The 21,425-nt window shown below is 40.5% G+C and overlaps 1 protein-coding gene across 1 annotated transcript in view; it reads right to left on the bottom strand.

The window, feature by feature from the left end:
• Positions 1–16,096, bottom strand: part of LOC136872594 (coiled-coil domain-containing protein R3HCC1L) — a 228,160-nt gene extending 212,064 nt beyond the window's left edge. Inside the window, exons 1-2 of the mRNA XM_067146397.2 lie at positions 15,957–16,096; positions 15,514–15,663 (exon numbers count right to left, since the gene is read on the bottom strand). Coding sequence (XP_067002498.2) covers positions 15,514–15,663; positions 15,957–15,979 — 173 coding nt within the window. The 5' untranslated portion in view covers positions 15,980–16,096. The remainder of the gene's footprint in view (positions 1–15,513; positions 15,664–15,956) is intronic.
• Between the last annotated feature and the right edge of the window lie 5,329 nt (positions 16,097–21,425).

Raw genomic sequence — 21,425 nt, 5'->3', positions numbered from 1 at the left:
TGATTGGGAGATTGTCTAGTCCAGACACCTTTCACTGGGAATATATTTTATTGCTTGATTAAATTCAACTTTTGATATTGGAAGAATGTTCACTTTGTAAGCATTAGGATGAACAACATGAGAATATTTATTATTATTGCTATTTTGCTTTACGTTGCACCGACACAGGTCTTATAGCGACGATGGGACAGGAAAGGCCTAGGAATCAGAAGGAAGTAGCCATGGCCTTAATTAAGGTACAGCCCCAGCATTTGCCTGGTGTGAAAATGAGAAACCACGGAAAACCATCTTCAGGGCCGCCGACAGTGGGGTTCGAACCCACACTCCCGGATGCGAACTCACAGCTGTGTGCCCCTAACAGCATGGCCAACTTGCCCGGTATGAGAATATTTAAAGCCTTCTATGTATACAGTTGTAATACATACTTCCCATTGGTTCTTGATTAGTTGTTCTCCCACCATAGGTGTGTTATACAACCTTTGTAAGGATGGCAGAATCTCTTAACTGCACTCAGCACTAAGGTACTGTTTCCACAGTTTTCCAGCTCTTCAGTTTCTTTGCATTTTTCAAAGCCATTTTTCTTTTGCTGACTGGCTTTATCTATCAGATTCTGAAGTGGTCTATATGACTGTCATCCTTCTTCGCTATTGTTCCATCTTCTTCCTCAATTTTAGACAGGATGTAATCCATGATCCAAAGTTTCTTTGCACTTGCCTGTTAATGGCCTAACACCTCATATGCAGCTTCAGGTGTCTTTATGTCCATCCATCTTTCATCTACTAGGCCTTCGTCTGGTTCATCTTTGAGCAAACAGTTTTCATAAACTCTTCTCTCTTATCTTCCACCTTCTGGGAAGAGAGCTGCCATTTTTGTCATCCCATTTTTCTTTTAGGCATTTTCCATCTTAGCCACATTTTCATTTTTAACAGTGTGTGCTCTGTGCCTGCATCAGCTCCTTGCAGTGTCATAGATTTGTTTGGTTTGATTTCTGTATGTTGTTTAACAAGGATAAAATCTATTTTGCTGATGTGATGATCACCAGGACTTTTCCATGTGTAAAGGTGCCGTTTCAGAGCTTGAAAGAACATATTAATTACAGCATAATTGTGTTGTTCACACAATTCAATCAGTCTTTGTCTTCTATCATTCCTTTCTCCAAAGCCATACCAACCAGTACATTATTTCCTGAGTTCTCTCTAATGATGGCATTAAAATCCCCCATGATAATAACACTGTCCTCAGTTTTTGTTTGTTCTGTAGAGTATATTTCTAGTTTCTCGTACATGTCTTATCCTCTGGTGTAGAATTTAGCTTACTGCTATCATTCTATACCTAATGATTTTAATATCTACAAGAGTTGTTGCAGTAATTCTGTTCATTAATAGGGCAACACCTCCTTGGCCACCCTGACTTCTTGAACAGACTATGTGATAATCCTCACTCTGGAATTCTCCACGGTTTGGTTTCAGACAGACCTAAGACACTGCGTTTATATCTTGTAACTTCTAGTTTTCCCAGTCTAAGCAATGTGCACACATTCCATGTAACAATGTTTATACAAGGTTTTTGTTTGATAACGACCTGAGATGCCTTGCAACTTCCCGTGCCAGGCCCAACTAACAACTCTTGCCGATATCACGAGTTGCCAGGAAATATATTCTCTAAACTGTACATTTCATGACATCATCTTGGGGATCATAGTGAGGTTTCCTGTTGCCTTCTTTACCAGCAATAACCCTCTGCAGGGGGTGCTTTTGTGCTGACCATTGAACTTTTCTTTTTAGGTCATCTACCCACCGCTGTTGAAATACTAGCCACTGATAAACACTCTTCCACTTCTTCTGCCTGATATTTCTTAGAAAAGATGTTGCTCAGAAAGATGTTTTGCAGTGGCATTTCCTCCACTGAGGGACCATCACCCTCAGGAACCTGGTCATTTGCTGGCTGTACAGCTTTCCTCCATTACCGATGGTCAGACATAAGATTCAGATACACAGGTATATAATTATGACAAGATTAACATTGGTGAGATGGGGCGTTCCAAACCCCTTATAAACAGTGAAGAATAAACTGCAATTTTTATATCCAACACCATTTAATGGCTCACATACAGGGAGCTTCTTGACCAACACCAAACTCTTTCCTTGTTTCAATGATTATGAAAAATCTTTTCACAATGTTGAATATGATATTCTTATAAATCAGCTGAAATGTACTGATGTAAACATCATCAAGAAGATGTACTGAAACCAGACAGCAAACATCAAAATTGGACACCACGTAACTAAAGAGATCACCATACAAAAAGGTGTGGGACAAGGTTGTATCCTCTCTCCAATACTTTTTAACTTATACACTGGAGGTATTTTTTTCAAAATTGCCCTTGATAAAGTTCATAACAGAGTCAAGATCAACGAGATGCACATAGATACATCCACTATGAGTCTGAGTATGTCTGCGTGCTGCAAGTCCACAGTTAATACAATACAGGCACCTTTACTCTCAGTTATTTAACAATGATAGACCACAGTATAATTAAGTATACAAGGACAGCAAGAATGGAAAACAAAGCTGCAGTGCTCCACCATCCTTGAAACGAAGAACAGCTGCAGGAAATGTCCCACAAAGTGTTGAGAATTTGCCTTAAAATGTATTTAAACTGGAACTAGGAGAGTCAAGTGCTAATAATTAAAGCATGGATATAATAATGCATTTGATACATATTAGCAAAAATGTTAAAAGTTAATTCAGAGATTATTTTCTAATTGTACTAAGAACTTGAGAAAAACAAGAGAGATAACATTGAAACAACCAGTAAGTGACATGAGCCCTCCAGATAAATATCTAACAATATAACATTCCATTTATTACAACAAATCATATTACACACCAACAGGGCACAACATTTTCCTGGCAGTAGTGCAAGAAAACAAGTTCATCAACAATCACGCCTTCGACATGCAAGGTTAGACAATCCTCAAACGATAAGTGTGCAGGTGGATAATGCATAATGTAACTGCCACGGACTTTATAGTCAGCCACAATATACTCGACTTGGTCATTGACTATACCTCCCTGAACAGTTAAGCATCCATCCTCTCTAAAGTGTCCTAACAAGGGCTACACTTTGGTCAATGTGCACACCCCACTCAACCAGGACAATGGGTGGAACCTGGAAAAACTGTACAAGTTCTGCAGATGATATTCTCTCTAAAATCGTAGAGAGACACTATCATGTTGCTAGGTAACCTGAATGCCCTGTTGGGAAGAAAGAGAAAATTCAGAAACATAGTGGACAACTTTCCAAAACATGAACAAACTAACTGCAATGGAGAACTATTGGGGAACTCTGCAGTAGTGTTGGCTACTGAATGTATGATTCGAAGCAGTGTATCAATTCATTCAAGTGTCCGAGTGAATCGATTCACAGGAACGGCGAGCTCACGGCACACGATTCAGCTTACTCCCAGCGGACAGTGCTGAGTGGCGCACTTACTGGACGTTGACGGGGAGCCGAGTTTCCGCTGCAGCGAGACAGTGAATCATGGCACATCGAAAGAATCGTGAACGAGCGCGGCTCAGTGAGACACATGATACACACGGCTCCTTATCGGCTCACTGGACATGCGGAGAGCCGAGCTTCCGCTGCAGCGAGACATACAGTGAGCCATGGTACACCGAAAGAATCGTGAACGAGCCGGCTCAGTGAGACACAAGATACACACGGCTCCTTATCGGCTCACTGCAGCGAGACATACAGTGAGCCATGCTACACTGAAAGAATTGTATGCTATAATGGACTCTCGAGCTCAGCTCATTTGAAAATAATACCCATTTGCATTCACTGTCCTCTTCTTACAGGGAGGTTTAAATAATAGATGGATTTATTTGCAGTGTTAAAGAGGTAGTCACAACATAATTCTGAAGTAGCTAGTAAGTAGGTAGGCTATTAGGTTATACTATTTATTAGTTTAATGAATCTTAGTATTATAACTTAGTGGACATTTGACAATTAAACTCTACTCTAGCCTGCCCTATGACTATATGTCATGCTCATGACCACTCAAAAGTACCTGTTTTATATTGGGAAGAACGGCTCAGTATTCTCTCAGTTCATATGTCACATCATTGCACAAGACTTCAATCATATGTGGATAAATGCAATACGTAGTAACAGCATGTTGAATCAGAAAACCAGCGGGCTACTGTACATCTCGGGTAGCCTATACAAAATATGACGATTTAAAAAAATCCTCAGCTGATAGAAAAATACATATTTTCAAAAATGACTGAGCGAGTTGTCGTGCGGTTAATACCGCGTGGCTATGCGCTTGCATTCGGGGGATGGTGGGTTCGAATCCCACCGTCGGCAGCCGTTAAGATGGTTTTCCGTAGTTTCCCATTTTCACACCGGGAAATGCTGGAACTGTACCTTAATTCAGGCCAAGGCTGCTACCTTCCTAATCCTAACCTTTCCCACCCTGCGTCGCCGGAAACCTTCGATGTACTAGAGTAACTAGCATTTTTTCTAAGAAAGGAGTTCATAGTATGAAGACCAGATGGCAGCTACGAGCACTGAATGCTGTTGCTGCTGTCTTACCAGCACATACTACACAGATGCAGTAGGAGCGGTGACCAATGAGCCGTGAATCGGATCACTGTATCGATTCAGTAACGTGAACGGAATCAAATGAATCAATTCAGTAAAATTAATCGAATGTCCCATCACTACTGTGTAGGTCTTTCAGCTTGGTCATGAAGTCCACAACCTTCAGAAACCTCCCTAACGAACAGAAAAACTGCATCTGTCCTCAGCACTAACCAAGTGGCTATCTTAAGAAAGTCCCAAAGGTACTGAGAGGCACCAACCTGGATTCACACTATCTCTCAAATATCAAACTAAGACTCCTGTCCAGAAACACCAGATGGCACAGCGCAGCTAAAATGCAACTCCCAGAAGGCCAGGGAAAAACGGGAAAAAAAGTCTTGGAACAGAGGAAGCTTATGGCCGGGATAATAAAAGGAATTAAACAAAACTTCACACACAATCAACCGACCTTTAATAATGGCAACACCACTGTAGATACAAAACAAAATAGAATTAATTGTTACTTAGGCCTATACCACATGTTTTTTTGCAAGTTGCTTTACGTCGCATCGACATAGATAGGTCTTATTGCGACGGTGGGACAGGAAAGGGCTAGGAGTGGGAAGGAAGCGGTCGTGGCCTTAATTGAGGTACGGCCCCAGCATTTGCCTGGTGTGAAAATGGGAAACCACGGAAAACCATCTTCAGGGCTGCCGACAGTGGGGTTCGAACCCGCTACCTCCCGAATACTGGATACTGGCCGCACTTAAGTGACTGCAACTATAGAGCTCGGTATATACCACATGTTACTCTTATCTCTAATCTACCTCACTGTGAATGGAATCGCCCACCCATTGAAATGTAAAAATGCTGTGGCAAGAAGAAGCGTCTCCTGAGTGAGTTGTCGCTCTAAACTGTTGTGCGTTGTGTATTCACCATGTTTACAAAACAGAAATCGTGATATTGGCTGAAAATTCAATGTGCCTGCGACCATACAGAAAGAAAATATCGTGAAGGTATTCATGAAGCAAGTGGTGAAACAACGTTACCATAGAGAGCAGTGGTAAGGTGGATTAGAGCTATCAATGAGGGTCAAGAAAGTGAGGTGAACATGGATCAGCCAGGTCACCCTAGTGTCGGCAAAAAGGCGGTGGAGGATCTTGCCGTGCTATTAGACACAGATAGACATCAGACGATTCGCGAGTTAAGTCTCAAAAAAGGGATGATCGCATGCGACTGTTCTAAAGAAGTGCCTGATAATGCGGAAAATTGCAAATCAGTCTGTTCCTAACGAGTTTAACGGAAGTACAGTAAGACAACTCTCAAACTCACTTGGAGTGTTACAGTCAAGAACGACATGATTTCTCATGGTATATTATTGTGCTGGATAAAACATGAGCCAGAACGTAAGAACCTAACTTAAGCGCCAATCCAACAGGTGGTGCCATTATGGGTCACCATGCAAAACAAAAGTCTTTCAGATCCCAATGAACATGAAAGTTATGGTGATTCATGTCTACAACAGTGATAGTGTCATCCTAACACATACCGTACCACAATGAGACTGTAAACACACAGTATTTCTCTAATTTTGTGGACCACCACCCAAGACCAGCGTCACAAAGAAAGCAGCAATGCTTCCCGGAGAACCCTCCCATCGTGTTGCAGGTTAATGCACAGGCACAAGTGGCACAACCTGTATTCGATTTATACAGTCGCTGGGGTGGAGAAGTGCTTTTCCATCCACCATATTCACTTGATTTAAGCCCCTGTGACTACGACTTAATCCCAAACATGAAGGAAACCTGTCATGGCATTTGCTTCCAACTGTTCCCGAGATTCTGCAAGCAACAGATTGCGCCACCAAAGACAACAACGTAGGCACTGCTACAGAGTTTTTACGACTTCCACATCACAGGCAAAGAGTTGTAGACATGGCTGGTGACTACATTAAAGAACTGAAAATGTTTCACACAGGTATTACGTTTACCTTAGTACCGGAAATAAATAAATAGTTGCCACTATTAAAGTTCCAACCCACATGACTCAAAGATTTTTACAGAACTTTCAAGCAGAATCTCAGAAAATACACTCCACTGAACCTTCACTTCAGAGACTGGTTTACAACAACAACAACAACTGCCACTTCTTCACTGATACTTTATAAACCTGCTCAATTGTGATCCACCCAGTGGAGACTGAGTAGCACCGAATGACATCAAACCCGGACTCTTACCCCCTTCAGAGGAATAAGTCAATCAAATCATCCAACTACCCAAGAACAAGGCAACTGAAGAGGACTACATTGTGAACATATGGGAAACAGAGAAATTGCCATCTGGTTGGTCCTCAGCTTTGACCAACACCCTTCACAAGAACGGAGATCTTACAGTTATGAACTACCGAAAGATCTCCCTCCTCCCAGTAACATATAAGGTCCTCCGTAAGGCCTAACTGACAAGGCAGAGAATGAAATGAACAGTCAACTGGGGGAATACCAGAGAGGCTTCATGAAGAGCCAATCCTGTGCTGAACAAATCCTCAACCTCAAAACAGTACCAACCTACTCCAAAATTGGAAGCTGCAAGGTGGTAGACACCTTTGTTGATTTTAGGAAGCAAATGGAAAAATGTAAGCACCTAGCCGAATGGATTGAACCAAATCTGTCAGAGAAAGCAACCCTCTCCACAAGAACAAGCTAGAACTGCCCTATCGACTGACTCAAAATACTAATAACAAGCCATGCCTGACCTGCAATCTGAATCTGTGCCAGGAAAAGGAGGGTAGCATTCTATGAGTTCGTGGCAAGATTGTCTCCCAACAGACCGTTCACCTTCTGATGAAACAAGAAAGTTTATACCACCAGGCTGACAGACACTGAGGAGGACATAAAAGAACTGGAGCTGACAGATTTACGAAACAGACAGGCTGTGAGACAATCCTGAAAAGAAAGAGAAAAAAAAATCTGTAGTTTTCAGGGAAAACCTCTGAAGAAGAAATGTACCCCTTGGTTGGATGAAAGAAAGGAGCTACATCAGGAGAAAATATGAGAGAGTACAAGGCAAAGTTCAGGGACCAATGGCTTAACAAGCGCAGTTCCGAGTAGACCCATTTGAAAGAAGAAAAAATAAAATTATAATTACTATTATTGGTGGTGGTGATTATAGTTTTAAGAGGAAGTACAACAAGGCAACCATCCTCTATAAAACACTAACCAGAGAGAAAACATGGAAGGAATCACTCTGAAATATGAAGGTATCGACCAAAACAAAAGACAAGGGCCACAAAGGGCGTGAAAATAAGACTCCCTAGGCCTCCGCCGGGGTCAGAAAAGAACAAGAGTTGACCAACAGAGGTCAGATAAGATAGATGAAAATGAGGAGCCTAGCATAAGTAAGTGGAAGCAATCCCAGGACTCAGCTGAGGGCCCCGTGGTCGCCAACCCATGATCCAAAATTAAGAGCCCCTGGGGCCCCATTTAGTCACCTCTTAGAAGAGGCGGGATACCGTGGGTGTTATTGTACTGCCCCCCACCCACAGAGGGATAATATTATTGTATTCCATCTTCAAGGGAAGTGTCACAATGGCAGTGTTTGTTTTAAGATGAACTACAACTAGCCAAGAATCCTGTCTAAAAATTTATCACAAGAGAAAAAGGAAGGGGTCTGTCATTTCAAAAAACGACAGTATCAACAAAAGACAGGGAAGGCCCATGGAGAGCGTGAAAATGAGAACATCCTAGGCCTTGTTAGGGGTCACAAGAGACCAACGCTGACCAAGATACGTCAATAGAAATGCAAGTGGAAGCAATGCCAGACTCTGCTAAGGGATACGTGGTCATCAACTTCCACCCCCAGGGGGTTGAACACTCCATACAACTATGACTGTGAAATCATGTTCGGGTTTCATTTTAGTGCGTGTATTAATTTACCATTATTGGTCTGTTAATGGCGTAGGCTATAATATGTTGAGTAAAGCAACTTCTTCAGGTATGTATCAACACAGCAGGCTGAGATGGAACTCACAAAAGGGTGTGATGACATCTTGATGGTTCTCCTCCAGGATTCCTATCTCCTGATCATGGTAGATTGCATCTAGCAGACACACTCCGGTCAGCCTCTGGTACACCTCCACGAGGTCTTCGACCGCCAACTTTTCACTTCATGATCAGTTTTTCCATTGACTCCGATCTCCAGGTAATGTGTCGTAAGTATTTTGAAAACAGCTGGCTCACAAATGTCGACAGTCTCGTCTTCACATCAATCAATCATCGATGAACTACATTTAGGACTGTTGCCCAGGAGGCAGATTCCCTATCAATTGTTGACCTAGAATCTTCTTAAAAGTTTTTGAAGAACTGGAAATTTATTGAACATTTCCCTTGATAAATTATTCCAATCCCTTACTCCTTGTCCTATAAACAATTATTTGCCCCAACGTGACCTCTTGAATTCCAACTTTATCTCCATATTATGATCTTTCCTACTTTTAAAAGCTCTGCTCAAGCTTATTCGTCTACTAATATCATTCCATGCCATCTCTCCACTGACATACCACATAGTACAAGCCTTTATCTTTTCCTCCTATTCAATACCTTATTAACCTCCCTGTAAGGTTTACAAGTTCATGTCGAATTTACTAAAAAAAAACATACATGGTTTGGCCCTTATTTATGGGCCGCCATCTTCAGTGGACATTTTTAAGGTACAGCTTATATTGTACTGAGTTGAAAACAATCTAAACATAGTATAAATATTCACAATTATAATACACTACATTCACTAAATTCACTAACAGTTGAATTAAAAGTTTTTACAACAAATTTTGCATTTGGATAACAGTCATCAAATCTTGCCAAACTATATTTCTAAATTGAGTTTCTCATTTTTTTAAAAAGGATTAACAATCATATGGTAATTGTTCGTGCATTATGTCAAAATTTATATTAAATTATTGTGTGTTCTGAAAGTAGATTCAGTTTATTCAAAACAGTAGTTTGAGAAAATGTATTCCCTCAGGGAGATTGAATAAGGTATTGAACAGGAGGAAAATATAAAGGCTTATATTTTGTACAATTCACCACTGTCAATACGGATCATCAAGTTTATACCATGTAACATACCACATAGTCTCCTTACTCCCAAATCTTCCCAGTTTGCAACATTCTCATAACACTACTATTTTCATGTCAGCGTTTTCCGAGCTTGTAGGTCGTGGTCCAGGAGCAAGTGAATGTCCCAACGTTTCATCGAAGACTGCGTTCGGCATTGTCAAGGGTTACAAACCATCACTCTCATTTTTGATCCATACTGAAAACAGCGACCTCACTCAGTTTACAAAAGAACTACATTTACTGTTCCACCTATTCAATACAATCAGTACCACATTATGTCCTGGTGTGGGTCCCATACTCTAATATGTCTTCTCCTTTAAATCCTTACTGCAACCCCTAAATACTCTCATACCATGTGAAGAGATTTATAACTTTTCTTTACAACTTCGTTAATGTGATTACCCCAATGAAAATCATTCCTTATATTAACACCTAGGTACTTACAGTGTTCCCCATGAGGTATGATCACCCCATCAACACAGTAATTAAAACTGAGAGGACTTCTCCTCTTGGTGAAACTTACAGGACTTTTCATCCTGTTTACCATCATACCAAAGTCCGCTGTCCACCTCACAACATTGTCTAGACCTCTTGCAATTGCTCACAATCCTGCATCTCATTTACTACTCTATGCAATAATTATAGCATCATCTGCAAATTATAGCCTTATCTGTGATTCCAGTTCTTTACTCATATCATTTAGAAAACAAAGGTTCAACAATAATGCCCTGTGGGACCCCCCTCTTAATCATTAGAGGATAAAGCTTCACCTACTCTAATTCTCTGACTCCTATTTTCTAGAAATGCAACCACTCTTTTGTCTAGTCCAATAGCCCTCATTTTCTTCAGTGATCTCCCATGATGTACCCTATCAAAAGCCTTGGATACGTCAAAAGTGATACAGTCCATTCCGCTTCCTGAATCTAAAATATCTGCTATGTCTCGCAAACATGGGTTTTTTTTGTACACTTGGCACCGACACAGGTAGGTCTTATGGCAACGATGGGACAGGCCTCGGATTGGGGAGGAAGCGACCGTGGCCTTAATTAAGGTACAGCCCCAACATTTGGCTGGTGTGAAAATGGGAAACCACAGAAAACCATCTTCAGGGCTGCCGACAGGGGGGCTTGAACTCAATATCTCCCGGATGCAAGCTCACACGGCCCTAACCACACGGCCAACTCACCCGGTCGTGTGTGTCTAATATAATCAGAAAGAATGCTTTCCAAGAGCTTACAAACAACACGTGTCAAGCTGACTGGCCTGTAATTATCCACTTCATGTTTGTCTCAGGATCGACTCGGTGCAGTGTGCCACCCATGGTATTCTATAGCACCACAGTTCCAAGTCATTGGTCCTGCGGCGGTCTGTCATTTTCACAGTTCCAGTTTCTGCCACGTGTTGCGATGAGGGATATGGAGAGTTGGCATCAATATGAGTTTTGTTTTGATAGTGATGGAGGTATTTTTCCAGACGCAAGTCAGCTTTCCTGTCAAATTTCTCACCGCTGCAATGCACCTGTAGATTTCAAGCACGGAGTCACCAGTGTTAGTGGTGATGGATCATATTCGAAGCAGTTGACTGGTCTCAAATCCTGCAACTCTTGTAACATCTGGGTGGTTGTTACTGGGGAGGTCTATAATTTAATATTCACTTTAATCTTTGAATTGGTAATTTCAAATCCATACACTTGGCTCTGATCTTCTAGTAGCTTTATATAATTCTCAGTGGCACCCACTGTTCAAGAGATTTGTACCACTAACAATCTTAAGAAATATCCGAGTGTGTCAGAATTTTTGGTAAACCTACTGACGTGGTTCTCTTACAATTAAGCACTCTTATATGCCAGTGTTCTCCCCAGAAATTTTTGTCACCTGGGTGGCAGGAATGAGTAACTGGGCGGGAATACTACATAGAAAATGAATATGATAAAATCTCATTGTATCCCCCTCAGAGCATTAACAGTAATTAACAGTAATTGAACTATTTTAGTGTTATTTTCACGAACAAAACATTTAAAAAAAGCATTTTAAACTTCTAGTGTTCTACTGCTCGTTTATAATCCTGTAACATCGGTTGCTGTGGAGTGCCATATGGGTTTGCGACTTCATGCGGTATCAAGCTTGTTCGAACCCCACTATCGGCAGCACTGAAGATGGTTTTCCATGGTTTCCCATCTTCACAGCAGGCAAATGCTGGGGCTGTACCTTAATTAAGGCCATGGCCGCTTCCTTCCCACTCCTAGGCCTTTCCTATCCCATCGTCGCCATAAGACCTACCTGTGTCGGTGCGACATAAAGCAAATTGTGAAAGGAATAGAGTTTGCATGTAATTTCACGCTAATTCAGACATCGCTCGCGCACATTAGGTGATAGTCAAACTGAACATTTAAACTCTGATGTAATTGATGCAGTTTTACTGACAATGATGAAGATTTATCATTTAAATAAACAATTGTACAGTATTTACATTTTAATTTGGAGCACCCAGTGACTCGTTTGTTAATATTATGTGACTAGGACGTATCTAGGTTGTGTTAGTCGGGCGGTCTGTAAAAACAACACGGCGGAGTGCCCATTAAAAAGGTCCTAGGGAGAACACTGTATGCCAACATCAATCCTACACACAGACGGTCTGCATTTTTAGGATGGAATTGTATTGAAATTACTATGTAGGTGCTAAAGGACTAGTAGGGGCCAGAATTTATATGTAACAACTAGGCCTAACAGCCCTATGTAATAGTCTAGTGGCATTTAAAGGTGCTGAAATACACCAGCCTTGGGTCAATAGATTTATTGACACATGAAAGAACTCCTGCAAGACGAAATACTGGCAATAAGCAACTTTGAAAACAGTAAAAATAATGATTGGGACGTACAATGAATAACATTATTATTGTAGATCTGGCCTTCTAAGGAGCAAAAAGAACAATTACTCAGCTTTAGTCTTCTTATCTTCCCATAACTTCCTCACAGTCTAACTGCAAGTCTGTCATATTTCTTGTGTCCGTGTGATTTTTTAGTTTTAAATTTCTTGCCATAAGACCTTGGGTGTGAACTTGTGCGAGTCTATTTTTTTTTGTCTACCTATATGTAGTCTGGGTAGTAGTCTGGCTTCTTGTCGTTACCATTACCATCATCATCACTCCAGCAAGTTAGGAGCAGTTACACACGAGCTTCTTCCAGTTTGTTCTGTACTACCACAGCTGTTGATCATGAAAATTCACACATCGATTTTCCATGTCTTTGAAAATGTGTTTCTCCCAAACATCACGAGAATTTCCTCAAGGTCTTTTGCCTGTGACAGACAGTACAAAGAATGCTTTGGGATCCTATTTGCAGCCATTATCTTCACAGGACCATACCGCTGCAATCTCTTCAGTTCTCGTGTTTCAATCAGACTCCTTTCCAATCCAAGTTGCTGTCTTATATCTTCATTTATTATTTTAGCCTTTCTTATCTTTTGTAGACTAGAACAGATGAACTTATTTCAGTTGCTCGGAGATGGCTGTTGGTTGGTCCAGTCAATGTTGTTGTTGTTGTTCTATATTATTAAAAGCCTTTTGAGATGCTGAGGTACCATTTTAACCACCACCATCTCTACAAAAAAAATTGTTTATATAATACAATAAAGGTACTGATGCAGGTTAATCACATTTAACCCTTTCAGCGCCATGTGCTATTGTGGTTTTCCTACCGCTGAGCGTCAAGGCCAGTTTCCATTTTTTGCAAGCTTTTGTTTGATCACTCATAGTTCAGCTGTTATTGTAGATAGAAATTTTAAATTTTCGTTACTTTTTTTATAAATATGATTGCCCATACGAATAAAGCCTTACTCAGTTTATTTATGACCATTAGTAAACGTTTGGCAGCCAAATTAATTAAAAATAAAACAAAACAAAAGTTTAGCAATAAAATTTAGGTGGAACAAAAAAAAAAAAAAACGTTTATACATTGCGAACATAGGCCTATTTATTGGAATAGTACAACCTATTATGAAGCTATATTGAAAATTTCATTCATTTTGTGCCTAAAATAAATATGTAGTATAAATAATTAATTAATATACTACACAAATGAGCCAAAAATACAAGTCATACTTGTTTCATTTATATGTCAGTACTTACTAAATATGGTACAAACGTCTTTTACATAACACTTACATAACATACTACAAATAATAATAATAATAATAATAATAATAATAATAATAAAATTCAGTACAAGTATATTTTCCAAGACCTCTCAAACACACTTATGTTTTGTCAAGCACAATGGATATATAATCATCTTCACAGCAATAAATGAACAAGTAAAAGATCGAGAGCAACTAGAGACAGAGCGGGCAAGTTGCACAGCCGTGCCAAGTAAAGCGCGCCAATAAATATGCCTGCTGATTAGCCTAATATACCGAAAAAATGGCCTTGAAAATAAATGAGGCTGTTTATTGGAAAAATAGTAAGTCTTTAACTAACTATATTGGAAAATTCTGAAAGGAAATAACTGTTACTTTTAATAATAAAAAATAAATACTGAACGTCCTTTTGAAACGACGTTGGCATTTTTCATATGAAAACCAAAGGGGCTTTCAAAAGGACGTTGGCGCTTAGAGGGTTAAATGCCCTTAAATTATTATCTAACTGTGCTAGAAATCAATCCCACAAGTTTTAACACAAGATGTGGGTACATAGCCAGCTGAACTACAGGGACATTATTCTATCTATTTGGGGGATTCTCACTCGCCCGGTCGCCTGCACTGCGAGCCTGTCTCCCACCAAGCACTTCGCCATAATGCGGCCAGCGCGTGTTTTTGCACAAGATCCCCTGTACTTTATGAAGGGATTATGTATATACACAAGCTTACATAATGAAAATGGCATTGGAACAACACACTGAGCACTAAACACTTGCCTAAACTGAACCTTATGCTGATACAGCTCTCAGCAGACTTCATAGGATGGGTGCTTGTGGCACCAAGAAGCGCATAACGGCAAAGTGCTTGGCGGGATACAGTCTCGCAGCGCAGGCAACCGGGCGAGTGAGAATCCCACAAATACATAAAATAATGTCCCTCTACAAAACAGCACAAAACAAACACCATTCTCATACTAATCCTCATCTGCCATTCTGCCCGATGATAAAATTCATCATTTTCTCACACTGGCATTCCTCTTCTAAGGATTCATTCCAAATACACAAAAACAGTTTTATGAAAATAATAAATGCGCCCCGAGTGAAAGACAGGTCATTTTTACTGACTGTTGGACAGACTTATCATGCGCACTATTCAGAAGATAGGGAATAAACACAGGGAAGAAATGCATGTTTAGAAGTGACATTCATGCACCACAATAAATATAGGCCTATATATTTAGTCATTTTTTAATACTTTTGCCTTACGTGTTAGCAAGTAACTCATTTAATCGCACCATTGATAGTAAATGTTACAGAACTTTGTCAACTGAAATTTCAATAGCAATAAACATTGACAAAATTTAATGTTTTATGCTCAAATTATGATCCATTATTAACAGAACCTTTTACCCTAATATGATAGGAAGACAAAAGGGCTGCCACACACTTGCATGACTGAATTAAGCGTGGTACGAATAGAAGATGTTGCAATTTGACGTCTGTAATTACAATCATGCCAAAATTAAAGCAACGAAAGACTGTAAAAGACATTGACAGACTGACGTTTATTGCTAAGGTTATATATATTCCACCAAACCAGAAAGTCGACTGAATGTTATCTGTTTACACATTTAAATACCCAAGCCTCCAACATTCTGAAAGTTATGACATCCACCTACCTTACGAGGTGTTCCTTGTAACACACGACTGTTCGACGTTCAGCTCCTTGTCCGATTGAAAACGTACTCAGCTCCCTGGACGATTCTTCTTCACAAACTTTGTGAATAAGAAATCTTCGGTAGTTGTTTACTGGCGGGAAGATCAGAACACTGAAAGTGAATTGAGAGGAAAAGTGGATCAGAGCTTGACATAAGCCCAGCCTGCAGTTGCACTATGACTGTGGGGTACTTTCTCTTTCATGCAATGTGCACAGCCTCCTCTTCCTGGTCTACGATATAGAAGTGAAGCATGAAGCTGTTTGTTTAATACACTAGACAGCATAGCACTGGCTAAACGTATTAAACCACACCACAAGGTCATCAATTCTACACTATTTTCTCTTTTATTGGCAGTATTGAAGTATGGCCATCGTTTGATAAGTTAAAACCAAGCTATATCTTACCTACGCCCACAGTTATTTTTCATAAAATGCTGTATGTCAGCAGCAACATCCTCGACAAATGTATTATCCTGAAGACTAAGGTATCTTCCAACCAAGGCGTTATCCAGCTTGAACAACTTTCATCGAATCAGATAACAAGACAATAACAAATATCACTCACAAGCAATGCTTGCTGTTAACAACTCGCACTCGCACAAGGTCATTCACAACCAATAATTGAAGATCACGTGCGCACTGTAGTAACAAAAGACTTGCGTTCTGTAGTAACAAGAGAATGTCAACTGTGGAAGACAATAATATTAGCGTTAAGTCTGCGTTTAACAACAATGTAGAAAATAATGTCTAAAATAATATTTTAATTTTATGTTAAGACTTATAACACTTAGTACTGTGTCGTAAAAAATCACTCGCAAACGCCAAACAATTTCTGTAATATTATTTCCGTTCAGTGTATAACGGGCTAGGAAAGCCCGCTACTTTCATGGGAATACGATGACAGTCCTAGGTCCTTAGTATACACAGTATATAACTTCAATGATTTCGTTTTCAGCATGCCGACTCGTAGCTAGCCTAAGCTCTCCGCTGCTTCCACGAACAGCAGCTCCGCAAGACTGACTGTCGCTGCCGACTCCTGAGAGAAACTCGATAGCTACTTGTGGTATTTCCTCTGGAGCCACTCTTGCGCTTAGGAATGTGTCCGCTAAAACTTCGTGCCATCGACTGCAAACAATGTTATGTATCATAACCCAGGGTTCACAACAGATAGCGATTTTTCGAGGTCCGAGAGGATAGAGGAAGAAGTACTTCAATTAATTTTGACTGAATTATTGGTTACCGTACTGTATGTAGGTACTGGTGGAGCAGGAGCGACCATTAGTGTCGGGGAGGGGGGCAAATTTTCCGCAGGGTTGGTTTTTTTTTTTTTTCAAGGACATGGACACAGGTATGATTCACCCGCTTGGCGCACGCATTCGTCAGACTGGCAGTCTCTTTAGTGTCTGTTAATGTAACTGCATAATCCGCCATACTTCTATTTTAATTGAATCTAAAAAAAAACTATTATTACCGCACTTAAGTTGGTAAAGTGTCATCCTTTACCTCTCTGTCGAAATTCGCTCAGACAGCATAAAAAAAAGCATACCATATTGTAGCTTTTTCCAGTCTTTTCAGTTTGGATGTTTATACCCCACCCTGCCCCCACCCCCTGCCGCTATATCCAAGAAACCCGGGTACTTTTTGCTGTCTGTACATTTTTGCCCCCTCCCACTTCTAATTCTCAATCGTCGCTACTGTGGTGGAAGGCAGCCTAACCGGTTCATTCGTACGGATTCAGGGAAAGAAAACAAAACGAAATTTCTACTGTTATGAGCGTGGGGTTCTCTCAGCGTATACTAGAAATGAGTACCAGATTCTGGCACGGGTGTCGTGGCCAATGGGAATTTGTTGAAATGGGGAACAGAGAGAAAGGCTCCATCGATTGTAAAAAGAAGTCTATGAAATTACTACAAATAAATTGAGACATTTGCTGTACTGAATACAACAGACCCGCTGGTATTGAATTCTGCAGTACCGGTACCTGGAATATTCACGGGGGAAAGTAAACCTTACGAGGCCTAATCAGAGCTGAATCAGCTTGGAGTAAACAACGTTAGAAACGCGCTTGGCATGGATGAATGTGGTGCGAATACTTTAGGTTTTTCTTTCGAGCAAATATAGGTCATTGTGTACCCAGAGCCTAATTCCTAACAAGAACAAACATGTTGAATTCACCTTAAAAACTATAGTAGCCACCGGAAACAAAAAAAGAAACAGCAGAGAATTCCAGTAGTGGTGATCGGGAATTAGAAGTGGGGGGACAAAAAGTTACAGACAAGAAATAGTATCCGGGTTTGTTAATAATTAAAGAAAGTAAATTCCTGTAACTCATATTTTCAGGCGGCTAAAATGGAATAAATGTGTAATATTTTCTCTGATGAATTCGGCGTGTTTAGGAGTATCTCAGTTACTCAGTTCGTTATTGCAGATGCCAAACATTTAGCTAGGAAAAATCCTAGTAGAGCCAGAATGTTTTCCATAGAAAAAGCAATTCCCCTCTGAAAAAACTGAGGTGTCGCGGGAACGGCCTCCATCTGCGCCTCCCGTTCGATAAATACGGATCCTAAGACTAATAACGGTACGGTTAACATTCAGTGCGACGGTGGGTTAATGCAAGTATCCGTTCCTGTGATAAGGGGTTTCATTTGTGTTTCCCATGATTACTGCACTATGTAGAGTTGTAGAACATGAGTTCTAACAATGAAATAAAACGTTTCCAGACCCATGCCCGTATAACATATTTTCTTCTTCTGCGTGTGAGAAATGTGTCCTGAAAGTTTAGCCTACTATATTGTTATACTCTGTTCAGTAATTAATTGGTGCTTCCCTCTGTACAAACAAAATTATGTATCTTAAACTTTAAATAACAAGAGGTCTTGAAACAATACACCGTAAGGTGTTTTGACTCGGGGCGGAGGATAGGGGTGGGGGGTGAGGCCTGATAAAAATATTAATTTCTCTGAAATACGAGGTTGAAATATCATTCGATGGTTGCTCCTCTGTCTTAGATTTTAAATAAGAAGTGGTCTTAAAACATTACACCCCTAAGGGAATATGACTGCGGGATAAAAACTGATGACAAAAATATGCATTTCTCTCAGACCGTTTGACTTACGAAGTTAACGTTTCACTTGATGGTTGTTGGGGCCCCTTTTAGTCGCTTCTTACGATAAGCAGGGGTACCGCCCCCACCTACAGGGGGAGACTCTCTAGGCCACGCAAACCTATCTAATACCGTCGGGGTCGGAAGAAACAAAAGTTGACCAAGTGGGGTCGAATTGAAAAGCCCCACCACAAAAAAAAAGAGAAAAAATAGCTTTTTACTGGTAAGTGACACCCATGCCAGACGTCGCTATTGTCATACACGCCTCACAATAGGTGGAGAGACTGTCCACAAACGTGCGTAAAAAACAATTTCAACCGTGACAGAAATATACTATAATATTATCCAACACCCGCAATCAATCAATCAATCAATCAATCAATCAATCAATCAATCAATCAATCAATCAATCAATCGCCAATGATCAGAGTTTATGGCTGTACCCAGGTGGCAGATACCCTATCAGTTGTTTGCTTGGTGTTTACCTAGATTAAGCTTAAATATGTCTAAAATAAAACAAACTGCTAGACATTCAATATAGCTACCAATTGTGTTTTCGAATGTCTGTAGTGTTTACGAAATGATAGTGACCTTGACCCGTTATACCGCAACGTAGGTACTGTCATGGCTGCTCCACTTTCCACTGACATCTATAAATTATTTTTGAAGGAAAATTACGACAACACAATCCATGTTAGCTGTGTTAAAGGATAGTATTAACGCGACCTACTTTTTTCTAAAGAAGACGAAAATAACCTCCCTGTGAATCCAGACTGGGGGCAAGCGGACAGCTTCTCAGGCTAGTAGCCAAGTTGGGCTTAAGGAGAACTGGAGATCTTCCTGACTTTCTACCATCGAGGTCGGTAACTATCGACTATTTGTCACATACACAAATTATATTTTAGACTACAAGATTTAGGTCTTATTCGTAAAAGGAATTTTAAGGAACTACTGTAACTTACAGTACGTGCTGGAAGAAGCTATTATTCATAAGCACAGTCTAGTACACTCTGCAGGCCTGCCTACCGTACCGGTTCTACAAACTCCACTGTTCTAGCAGAAAAACCATAAAGTGATTCACTAAAAGTGGATTTTCATATTACGCCAACTGGCAATTATCTAAGTTACCAGTACACATGCCTTCATGACATTCTATCTCTTCTATCATTCTTCGAAACAAAACTCATAGCCACTTTTTTTTGTCACTACCGTCCAAATGTATAACGAACTACCATATGATTATCAACAGCCTTTTCTGAGTCGTAGTAGAACCCAAATACTTGCGTAAGCGGCGAACAACATTGAAACATCACAGCTTTAATTCGGTAATCAGTTAATCATCATTGATCTGCATTTAGGGTGGTGGTGGTGATTATTGTCTTAAGAGGAAGTACAACTATAGGCAACCATCCTCTATGTTACACTAATCCGAGAGGAAAAATGGAAGGCATCCGACACTTCCAAGAATGAAGGTATAGGCCAAAGAAGGGCAAGGGCCTCAAAGGGCGTAAAAATGAAAGACTCCCTAGGATTCGCAAACCTAATACCAGAGTTGACCAAGGGAGGTCGTATAGGACAGATGAGAATGAGAAACCTGGCACAAGTAAATGTAAGCAATGCCAGAACTCAGCTGAGGGCCCCGTGGTCACCAACACACGCTCTCAAGTTGAAAACTCATGGGGTCCCTTTTTGTTGCCTCTTACGACAGGTAGGGAATACCGTGGGTATTATTATACCACCCCCACCCACAGGAGGAATAGGTCTGTTTCATTACACTTTTCTTTTTACTAAAATTCATTCACACCACGTTTAGCACTGTACACATGAGACATGTCACAGAAAATGATTGGGTTCGGCACTTCCCATCTGTAGTCGATTTCAAAATTAAGTCAAATTCTGGTTTTGATTTTCTCGAAAAGCCATATCTTGAAAATGTTGAAAATAATGTTTAAAAAATGTTCATACTGTTGTTAACGAATTCCTTGGGAAATGGGTTCAAATGTTACAAGAGCTTTAATGTTGAATTTTTTTTTTTTTTTTTTTTTTTGCTTGTGGCTTTACGTCGCACCGACACAGATAGGTCTTATGGCAACGATGGGATAGGAAAGGCCTAGGAGTTGGAAGGAAGCGGCCGTGGCCTTAATTAAGAATTAAGGTACAGCCCCAGCATTTGCCTGGTGTGAAAATGGGAAACCACGCAAAACCATCTTCAGGGCTGCCGACAGTGGGATTCGAACCCACTATCTGCCGGATGCAAGCTCACAGCCACGCGCCCCTAACCGCACGACCAGTTCGCCCGGTAATTTTGAAATATGTGTGGCCACCGAAAGTAAACTGGTACTATTTATGCTTGTGTCACTATTTTTAATTTGCCGGACTGTGTATCTCAGACGGTAGCGCACTGGCCTTCTGAGCCAAGCTTGGCAGGTTCGATGCTGGCTCAGTCTGGTGGTATTTGAAGATAAACTACGTCAGACTCGTCTCGGTAGATTTACTGGCTTGTAGAAGAACTCCTGATGGACAAAAATTCCGGCACCTCGGTGGCTTCAAAAACCGCAAAGTAGTTAATTTTACATTAAATTAATTGTAAAACTTTCTTTCTTTCTTTCTTTCTTTCTTTCTTTCTTTCTTTCTTAATCGGTTTACCCTCCAGGGTTGGTTTTCCCTCGGACTCAGCGAGAGATCCCACCTCTACCGCCTCAATGGCAGTGTCCTGGAGCGTGAGACTTTGAGTCGGGGGATACAACTAGGAAGGTTGACCAGTACCTCGT

This window comes from Anabrus simplex, chromosome 1 (assembly GCF_040414725.1).
Source record: "Anabrus simplex isolate iqAnaSimp1 chromosome 1, ASM4041472v1, whole genome shotgun sequence".
Classification (NCBI taxonomy): Eukaryota; Metazoa; Arthropoda; class Insecta; order Orthoptera; family Tettigoniidae; genus Anabrus; species Anabrus simplex.
Note: the sequence above shows the minus strand (reverse complement) of the source record. Positions and strands in the feature narration are given on the sequence as shown.